Below are 10,077 nucleotides of genomic sequence, written 5' to 3'. Positions count from 1 at the left end.
CAACAGACTCAAAATATTTTACTTTTATATATAACTTCTTATTCTGTAATGTATTTGAGTTAGTTAAGAAGGGATTTTAATAAACTGTTCAAATTGTCAAGTGCTTTTATGTATTTTTGCTGTACTACTGTACATACTGCTGCTTATTGACTTATAATGTATCATTTAACAAAGACCAGCATAGCATCATTATGACCTGTAAAAACAAATACCAAACCAAAATTATTTAATGCCCCAAGAGCAGCTTTGTACAAGGTCATTTTAACATTTTGATTTATAGTACATTTTCTTAATAACAATGTTTTAAAGGGAAATGTCTGTATTTTTAAGCCTGGACCCTACTTTTCCCCATGTTTTTGTGTCTAACGGTAACAACACATTTTTTAAATTGGTCTTATAATGAGCTTTAGCACGACAAGCTGCAATGTAATGTCACAGGGCAATTACACACCATCAATGTGAATCCATTAAATGTGCTTGTTTGCCACTATGTTGTAAGAGTGGGACCTGTTTCACAATGTTCAGATATCAGAACTTGGACACACAAACGGTAAAAGAAAAATTACAGAATGTTGTCAGACACTTATAATAATCTTAGTCCCAAAAAAGCACTTTTAGTGGATGTAACATGACGGTGTACAGTTGCCCTTGTAACTCGTTTTGCAGCTGCTTGTAACAGCATTCTCACGCAACAGTGGACTTATTTTCAAAATGTTGTCCCTATTAGTCACACAAGACCTAGGGAAATAAAATCCAGGTTGAAAAATACCAAAGTTCCCCTTTTAAGTACAAATTTCTGCAACCTGTGTTTTCCCTCTGGATTCACAAAGTGCCATCACAGTCAGCACAAACAAGTTGAATAAAGGCACAAGTGTGACAAGTTTCAGCTCTCCCCTGAGGAGAAAAGTCTCAGTTTGTGATTTTTTTTTTTTGCCAGCTTGGCTCCCGATGTCTCTGAGTAGAAGGCACGTGAACAAAGTGTACTGTTGATTCTCAAGTATAAATAGTGTACTCATATGACATGTAGAAGAGAGATTGTGTTCCAGTGTCTCCTGTTGCATGATGGGAGGACTTCCCACATATCAGACTGGCCTGAGAGTCAGATCTACACGTGGATCTTGCCAAACTCTGTGAGCAGCGCAATGACAAGGAAGATGCCATAAAAGATGAGGAGAAAGATCCCGTATGCCCGACCCAAGTGGAACCGGCACAGTGGAACGATGACGAAGGACAGGACCAAAGACAGACCCAGAGATCCTGCAAGAATCCACGTCAGCAGGCCCTCTGATTCAAACTGAGGAGCAGAAAGAGACAAAGATTAATCGTGTTTTCATGTAACTTCTATATTTCTATGAATGTTTGACCAGAATCATAAACTCTTGAACTGTGTTTGAGATCACCTGCACATCAGAATGTGTTTGAACCATCTGCACCACACATCCTAAACCCACTCCAAACAGCATGTCTGAGGGAAATGTAGTCAAGGATTGAGCCAGTTATTTATGTCCATAAGTTATGTTTTTATAGCAACACATGCTCTGTTATAAAAAAAGATAAGGATACTGAAAATGATGCCTCCAAAACAGGCAGATATGGCCATCCGTGGGTAACCCTGCTTGGCGATGGTGATGTCAGAGAAACAGTCTGAAAAAGAGAAATGCATATGGCATAAGGATTTTTAAGCTGAAGCTTGAAGCTGCATATGTTTTGAAATAAAGACAGAGAGATCACCTCCTATGCTGTTGCCCCAGGCCAGCAGAGTCAGACCCAGCACAGTGTTGCTGAGACTCAGCACCACACCGAGCATGTGCAGAAGACTGACCACTTCAGAGGCAACTGAACTGATCAACACAGCACTCACCACGAAGCCCAACAGAGCGAACAGCTGGAGAGAGAAACAAAAAACATATTTAAATCATCACAGAATGAATAAAAATGTAAATGTTCAATTTAGTATGATGAAAATATGTTTATTTTTGGCTACGTTAGCAGCACAGCTCTCGGGATGACAAAGTAAAGTAGTCAGTTGATCACTTTAGTCCAAATTAATCCTGTTGACTTTAGTAATCCGCTAAATTCTCCTGTAGCGACACCATTAGGTTACATTTGTTATTTGCAGTGGTGGAAGAAGTATTCAGATCCCTTACGTGAGTAAAATTATTAATACCACACTGAAATTCCTGTGAAAAGTCCTGCATTCAAAACCTTACTTACAAAACCTTACAGTAAAAGTACAAAAGTAACAGCATAAAAATGTACTTAAAGTATCAAAAGTAAAAGGACTTGTTATGCAGAAGGGTCCCACTCAGATTGTTTTATATATTCTAAATATATTATTAGATTAAATGCATCAATAGTAATTACTGATGCATTTAAGTGAGCAGCATTTTACTGTTGTCAAGTTTATGGCTAATTTTAACTACTTAATATACTCTCATGTGGTTTAATTTATTAACTTGTGTAATCATTTTAAATTGAATACATCTTGACTGGAAAAGTAACAAAAGCTGGCAGGTGAATGTAGTGGAGTAAAAAGTACAATATATGCCCCTAAAATGTAGTGAAGTAGAAGGATAAAGTTACATATGTGGAAATACCTCAAAATTATACTTAAGTACAGTATGTGAGTAAATGTACTTTAGTAGTTATATTCCACCACTGGTTATTTGTCCAGAACTTCGTTTTATCACTGAATTCCTTTAAAACTAATGACTTCTCATGAACCTCAGCTGTACTTTGTGTTTAGCGCTGATAGTCAAACACACTAAACTAGAATGGTGAACATGTTGTGATGTTTGTGTTTAGCCCAAAGCACCACTGTGCCTCACTGTGTATTTTGGACTTTTTGGATTTTAAGTTAGAAAGAAAAGGTTTCAGAACGCTTGAAAGATGTAAAGAAGGTGCTCTTTGGTAACTGAAAACAAAGAAGAAAGACCAGAGGCACTATTTGGGCGAAACGTTGTTTATATTCTGATGGCTTTTTCATGGTGAAATTCTCAGAACAAAGACATTGTTGGTATATGCTAAAATAGATATAGTTTAAAATAGACATGTTTTAAAAAATGAGCTGGGTTACAACCTAAGCCTAGCAGCATAAACCCAGATCCTTTTTTTAAACATGTACAGGCTTTGTCTATGTTTTTTTTTTTATTTCACCATGAAAGAGTCATCTGAATAAAGGCTTTTTAGCCAGAGGAGGGCCTTGGATCTTTTTTCTATTTATACACAAATACTTACAGGATGATATTTGGGAGGACTTTCATTAGTGGTGGTGCAGAAGACAATAGCAGACAGGAAAAGTCCCAGCAGAAGTATCAGCAGCCAGAGTGGAAACTGTCCTTGGATCATATATTCTCCATCTAGACATTAAAGAGGGAAAATAGATTGAGTTGAAAAAAAAAATAGCAGTGTGATGATTTGGTTATATACTCTTACAGTGTCATGTTGCACTTACATATTCCAGACTGGAAGGTGAGCACACACACCAGAGGAGCAGTGATCAGATGAAGGCAGTTCAGTGGGCGTCTCCAGTTCCTGTCCTCTTTATCGGGGTCGACCACGGGGATGCAGAGCAGCAGCAGGACCTCTAGAGGGATCTGATGGGTGCAGGACAGTTTTAAATGGCTTTTCACTTCTTTGACTTGGGCTTGAGGTTTTTACACCGCCCCTTTCTATCTGTCTACCATCACAGTCAAGCTCAGTGGCTTCTTTTAAATCTCTTCTAAAGATTCACTTCTATCGATTGGCCTTTTCTTAATTTCCTTTTATTATCGTTGTATGATTACCTTGTTGAGAATGGTGATCTTAAATGTACATTTTTTTAAGTCCAATGTTATTTCTTTTTGTGGTTTTATTTTGTTGTTGTCAGTAAATTGGGTAATGCTTTATAATAAGGTCCTTAATAACCATTAATTAACAAGTAATAAGGCATTGTTCTCGCTTTAGATCCGGTAGTTGCAAAAAGCATAGTTAACTTATAGTTAACTTATAATAGATGAGCAATAAAGTATATTTTAACATCAATAAGCAAACAAAATAAGATTAATAAAGGCATAGCAAAGACGGGTGGGTGGGTGTTTGTAATGCCATTATTAACTCTAAATTGTATTTGATATGTTTTATTTCTGTTGTACAGCACCTTGTAACTCGTTTCTGAAAGGTAAAATAAAGTTATTATTATTATCACACACCTTCAGTACTTTGAAGACTCTCCAGCTACATGATTTCCTCCTCCACTTCCTGTTGTCCACAGGGTTCAGAGAGCTCAGCAGGATCTGACCCGTGGACTCTGAGTAAGGCAGAAGTGGCCTGTACTCTGACTCTGAAACACACACACACACACACACACACACACACGTTATGGTCCTGATCATGCTGAAAAACCCTGGTGTATATTAACTTTTTTATATTGTGGTTTATGGATGGGTGCAGCATTCTCACCGTACTCCTGTTGGATGGTCCCTGCTGTCAGACAGGGAACGTCGTCATCAGATGAGTCAGACGAGTGAAACTCTGCTGCAAACACAAAACACATCATCACTTTCAGTTGTGGAAACATTTTTTATGTCTGTGTTTAAATGAATTTGTGTTTCTAACCTGGAATATGTGCACCGTTCCGCACACTTGAGTTCACAGAATGTTTCTGTCGGTTGTAGATGTACGCGCTGATAATAACAGTTAACACGTAAACCACATAGAGGCCAAGGTAGCCTGGAAAAAAAAAAAAAAGCAAAGTGAAGCTAAAAATGTCACAGTGTGTGTGAAAATACTGAAACACTGGATAAAAACTACTCTTGAAACATGATGTATATACAGTCTACTGTTTGTGTGGGAAGATCGAAAAGTTACTTTGTGCCACCAGAGAGAAATGTTTGGCTGAGTGACTACTTTCATCCAACAAAATGTAATTTTCATGACAGGCCTAGCTTTAAACACAACAAGCCAAGTGTCATCAAGTTACATCATATTCTGCAACTCACATCAAAACAATCTAGATTATTAAACAGCACTACAGGTCAGGAAAATGGGGTGAACTGTTCCTTAAATTGTACTCATTAACTTTGCTAACTCACCAAATTACACTGCAAGTGACTCATTGATAGTTCAATTGAAATACCTCCCAAAAAATACAAACATGCAACAAACAATCTGATCAAGAAGGCAAAAATAAACAGAAATAAATTTCCAACCCTATGTATTGTATATATGTGTGTGTGTGTTTGTACCCAGTGTTTCTCCAAGTGTCGTGGTTCCTCTGTACAACATGACGAAAGTCCAAAACACTGCCACCATGTAGAAGGTAACGTCACGCAGAAATGGACGGGAGGCCACAGCGAAAGGCTTGACGAGCGCCACGCTGCCGGCGACCACTGTGGTGACAAATATACCCGCTCCTGTTGGGGGAGGGAAGGAGGTCAACCAGTTTTTTATATTAAACCATTGAAGCCTGGAAAGTGTATACATCATTTTGTAGTATTTGTATAAGCTCTTAAATACTTTTTGAATTTCACTTCTATCTGCTACAGAGGCTGAAAAATCTATTATTTAGTAGTAGCGTTGACACTTCTGTTGAATCTCCAGAAAAACTTCAGGTTTTAGGGGCTTATTTTAAAATCGCCCAGAGGTTTTACAGGCGGTTTAGGCCTCAATTGGTTAAAGAGCTTGAGGTAGTTAGGGTTTGTGTGTGTGTGTGTGTGTGTGTGTGTGTGTGTGTGTGTGTGTGTGTGTGTGTGTGTGTGCGTGAGAGAGACTGTGCCTACCAAATAAGGCTCCGACAGCCAGTCCAGCGGTGTGTGGGTGGGAGAAAGCTGCCATGGCACTGAAGATGTCAGGAGCTCCGTTACCAAGAGCCAGAAACGTCACACCCTCAACACAAATAGCAGTCAAGGAAAAATATTCTTCATTAAAAAAGCCACATTAACAGAGGAAAGAGAAATGGCAAAAATCACTCTGGGAACTTCAGAGGGAGCTACAGTGGATGTAGATAAAGGATACGGCCACGTTGTGAGTGAGGTGCAGACTGGAAGAGATGGCGGACAGATTCGGACAGAAACTGTGGAGAATCAGTGAAAAACAATAAATCAGAATGCTATAAAATTATAGCCTGACCAATTTATTAGTTGAACAATATTATCTGCCAATATTTGCCTATCACAGACATGTTGGCATTTATTGTATTGGTGTAAAGGTTTAAAGATATGCCCCCAATATTAAAACCTTTTTTACAGAACATAAAATGCAGAAAAAAATGCTTCAGCTGATTTAGAAATTATATCATATAGCTATTCGTTTTGTTTTTATTTATTCATTCTTTATTTAAATGGTCACCAATTGACTGGTGCTGAATGTACAATATTGATGTTTATTCAGCTATTTATTCTATTTTCATTTATTCTTTATTTTATTAGTTTTCACTCCCAGAATTAGGTACCACTGTAATATACTGAATGTATAATAATTCTGTAACAGCTTATTTGTTAAAGAAACAGCATAGTAACATTAATGCCAAATTGGTGCACAATCTACATCTGTTTTCATTCCAGCTCAAAAGATCAGTTATTGATGAATTTTTTCCCCTCAAAACTGAGTATCAGTTTCAAAAACCCCACAATAGTCAGGCTCTATATAAAATGCATTCAAACATACAGTATAGCTGCTTCTTTACCACTAAGCTACTGTAGAGCACATGTGTCAATGTGTGAAGTGGGGGGTGGATGGCAAGGGTAGAAGAGCAGAACAAACTGTCCTTCCTTTGAGGAAATCTCACGGTTTTACAACTCAAGTGAAATAACGATGAAAAAACCCTCTGCAGTCATGTGACTCTTCATGTGACTATTGAGCTGACAGCACTGAGGGCATGAATGTGTGTGGGCAGTCTGCACATGAGGGCTTGAATGAATATATGGCATAACACTCTCCGTAGCTGAAACAAATCAATTAAAAGTTAATGATCTGTAAAGGGGAATCTGTTGGAGGCACATATTGACACTGGCTACATGAGAGACACTTACAACTTAGACGCTGTGATTCCGAGCATGATGAACAAAAAGAGCAGCCATATAATCTGTGGAGAAACAGAGAGAAGTGAAGATCTGATGAGGTTTCTTATAACACACACTCAGAGGAGACAGAAGTGCTGCTTGAGTCTGCCGCGCTCTACAAACAAGAGCTAGGTTAAATAAGTTGAACCTTATAAACACGTCCTTGCGTGACCACACTGATCCTAATCTGTAACGGAGACCATTACTTTCTAAACTGGCATATTTTTGTTTACTGGATTCAGCAAAATGTCGTTTGTACTTCCCCCCACGAACAATGTGCTTAATTTCATACTGAGTGCGACAGTGTGATGCCTTTTGTTGCAAAGAGAGAAATTAAGGAAGTTGAAAATTTAAGAGTGAAAGAGTGAAATGCCTGATTGTGGTAAATCAGTAAATTTTATCATTGCTGGTTCTCCCACAGCAAAGTCATCTTCCTCAAAAGATCAGCTGGTGCTGAGCTGCAGACTTTCACACTGTCCACACCTAAACAGACACACACCACAGATTATGAGACAGCGAATGCCTGGAAACAGACATGCTAAAGGTCCCATTACCCTCTCTGAGAAAACTGAGATTATGGTTGTTTTGCTCAAGTTTGAAGTTGTTTTGCTTCTATTTGTAGTTGTCATGTGTTCCTTTGTGTTTGTATTGCCCCTTTTCATGGTTGTTGTAAGTCTCATTGCAGCTTTTGTGTGTTCTACTTGTTTGTTTTGTGTCACTTTGAATTTGTTTTGGTCTTTTTGTATTTGTCTTTTGGTATGTGGTCTTTTTGGACTTTTTTTTGGTGGTTTTGTGTCTCTGTGGCTTTTTTGTCCCTTTTCGTAGTTTTTTTGAGCATCTTTGTCGTCTCCTTGTGTATCTTTACAGCTGTTTTTTGCATCTCTTTGTAATTTTGTTGCTCTCTGTTGTCTTTTTGTGAGTCTTTGTGGTGGTTGTGAGTGTCTTTCTGGTTAGTTAGTGTGAATTGAGAACACACACACACACACACGTCTTACACAGAGGGTGATGGTGAGAGGTGTGAGGTTGGGAGGGAGCAGACAGAACGCCACACGAAGGTAGTTGATGAAGCCATCTTCCATGCTACAGTCTGGTGTGTTCTTCACAAACGCACAGCGATTTACAGCACTGAGGTTCATCACAAGGTCACACTGAGCACACAAACAAAGAAAAAATTATCAGTTTTCCTACTTACATATCGAAACGCCTCAAATTACACACATCTTTAGTCATTTAAGTGATTCATCTATTGCAAAAAAAATGAAAACATTGTGAAAGACATCACTATGAGTAGACACAGAATAACCGTCTTTGGGTATCCAGAAAAGCACTATACAAATTGAAGGTATTATTATTATTATTAATAATGCTATAGTGTGTAATGGCTCCCCGTTTCTTCCCCTCTGTCATTGTATATGCATTAGGGCTGCAAAATTGATTGACGTTATCAAAATCACAACATGGACTAGTAAAGTATCCAAATAATATAAGGGGCAATATTTGTTTAAGATAAAATACATGCAAAAATACTATTCTGTATTCAGTATTGTGGTGGTGCAGGATGTTCCGCTTAACATATCTTATTCTACAGACTCCAGAAAAAAAATCTTTGTTTGGTACAGATCTTTGCAATAATAATAATATTAATAATAAATTCAGTATAATTTTCAATGAAAATGAGAATAATGATACAAAACTTGTATATTCTGGCATCATTAAAAAAGCATAACAAAAGCATTAAGCTGAAGAAATGTACACATTATCACTCTACATCTCGCTCAGTTTTGACTACAGAGACAAACAACCATTCACCTGGATTTATCCACCTTTGTGTGGGGGCTCTTGACATCTGCACTGATATGATCATGCACGTGTCACATTTAACTGAGCAGTTGAACTTCATTCATGACTGAAGTCTTCATTTATCATGTGACAACTGGAAAAACCTGCTGACAACCTGCCAGCTTCAAAACAAATTGATTGATTGCGTACAAGAACAACATTTCTCACGAACCTCATCGTTGCTGTTTTGGAACATCATGGTTGGTGTGGTGTTTAAAGGACGCTCGGTTAATCCGATACCGGGCAAACTGCTGAGGACACGCGAACCCGAGGCGACCTGCTGGTGACACGGTACCGCCAGCAGAAGTGACAGGTAAACAACTAAAGACATAATTTACTTTATCCTGGAGACACGTCCATACTGGTGGAAGGGACTGTGGTGGGTGTTGTGTCACTCCTGCAATCCGGATATTTCAACCTACATGAAACCAGAAAAAACTGAGAAAAAATGTTTAAAATACACGTTGCTGTTGTTGTAGCTGTAGCTTCACTTTAGCATCTATGGTTTGTTTCTTTGAGCCTCTTTTACAGACCGTCCGTTAGCATTGAATGTCCGTGTACACTGTGTACAACCCCTGTGCCTGAAACCCCACCTACTGTTTACCATCCAGCCGTGCGCCGCCTTCAGGGACTCCTCGTAAACTCGGAATTTCAATAAAGGAGTTTAAAAAAACGAAATATAACTGACATATAAAATTTAAAAGAAAAAAACTACAGAAAAGTGGAAAAGAAATACATTAATTGAGTGTAAACTCCATATATTGTTTCTTTATTTCTTGAAAAAAATCTACTGTACATCGCTTTGTAGCACTGTTAATATGTTTTGCCCTCATTTCATTTAAGACATATTTTGGAACAATAAAACACAATAATATAATAAACAAACAAGAGAATAAATCACAGAAACGTTTAGAATAATTAGGTGGTGTATAAATTGCGCAAACCTCACGTTTTTTTCATAATTTTGGAGATTACACAATTTACCCCACAGCACTAGAAGGCAGCATGTATGTGAAACTTGTCCCTGCCTTGTTTGTACAGTCTATGGTCCCTGCTTGTTTTGCTTCTGGGGACAATTCCCAGTGCACATTAGGAAATGCGTCAATACAATGATCTTTGCCTACTCTTGATTTAGAGGTCTAACAACTGTAGGAGTGACAGTCTGAGGCTGTCTGAGAGACAGAGTCAGAAAAGAAAA

General features: G+C 38.1%; 1 protein-coding gene across 2 annotated transcripts; it reads right to left on the bottom strand.

Annotated features, from left to right (window-relative positions):
- Positions 1-2: 2 nt before the first annotated feature.
- On the bottom strand, positions 3-9,437 carry slc8b1 (solute carrier family 8 member B1). Of its 2 annotated transcripts, none has more exons than XM_059336507.1 (15): positions 9,052-9,437; positions 8,036-8,188; positions 7,011-7,063; positions 5,995-6,052; positions 5,760-5,865; positions 5,226-5,393; positions 4,597-4,710; positions 4,441-4,515; positions 4,191-4,321; positions 3,455-3,596; positions 3,238-3,359; positions 1,732-1,885; positions 1,564-1,644; positions 1,401-1,465; positions 3-1,294 (listed from the first exon to the last, which is right to left on the bottom strand). In XM_059336507.1, the coding sequence occupies exons 1-15, from the start codon at positions 9,208-9,210 to the stop codon at positions 1,106-1,108; spliced, it is 1,770 nt and encodes a 589-aa protein (XP_059192490.1). In that variant the 5' UTR covers positions 9,211-9,437; the 3' UTR covers positions 3-1,105. The 2 variants fall into 2 exon arrangements, with proteins under 2 accessions (XP_059192490.1, XP_059192491.1); XM_059336508.1 differs by having other exon boundaries at positions 4,441-4,512.
- Positions 9,438-10,077: the final 640 nt, after the last annotated feature.

This window comes from Centropristis striata, chromosome 7, assembly GCF_030273125.1.
Source record: "Centropristis striata isolate RG_2023a ecotype Rhode Island chromosome 7, C.striata_1.0, whole genome shotgun sequence".
NCBI classification, from domain to species: domain Eukaryota; kingdom Metazoa; phylum Chordata; class Actinopteri; order Perciformes; family Serranidae; genus Centropristis; species Centropristis striata.
The sequence above is the reverse complement of the archived record's forward strand: the minus strand, read 5'-3'. Positions and strand labels throughout refer to the sequence as shown.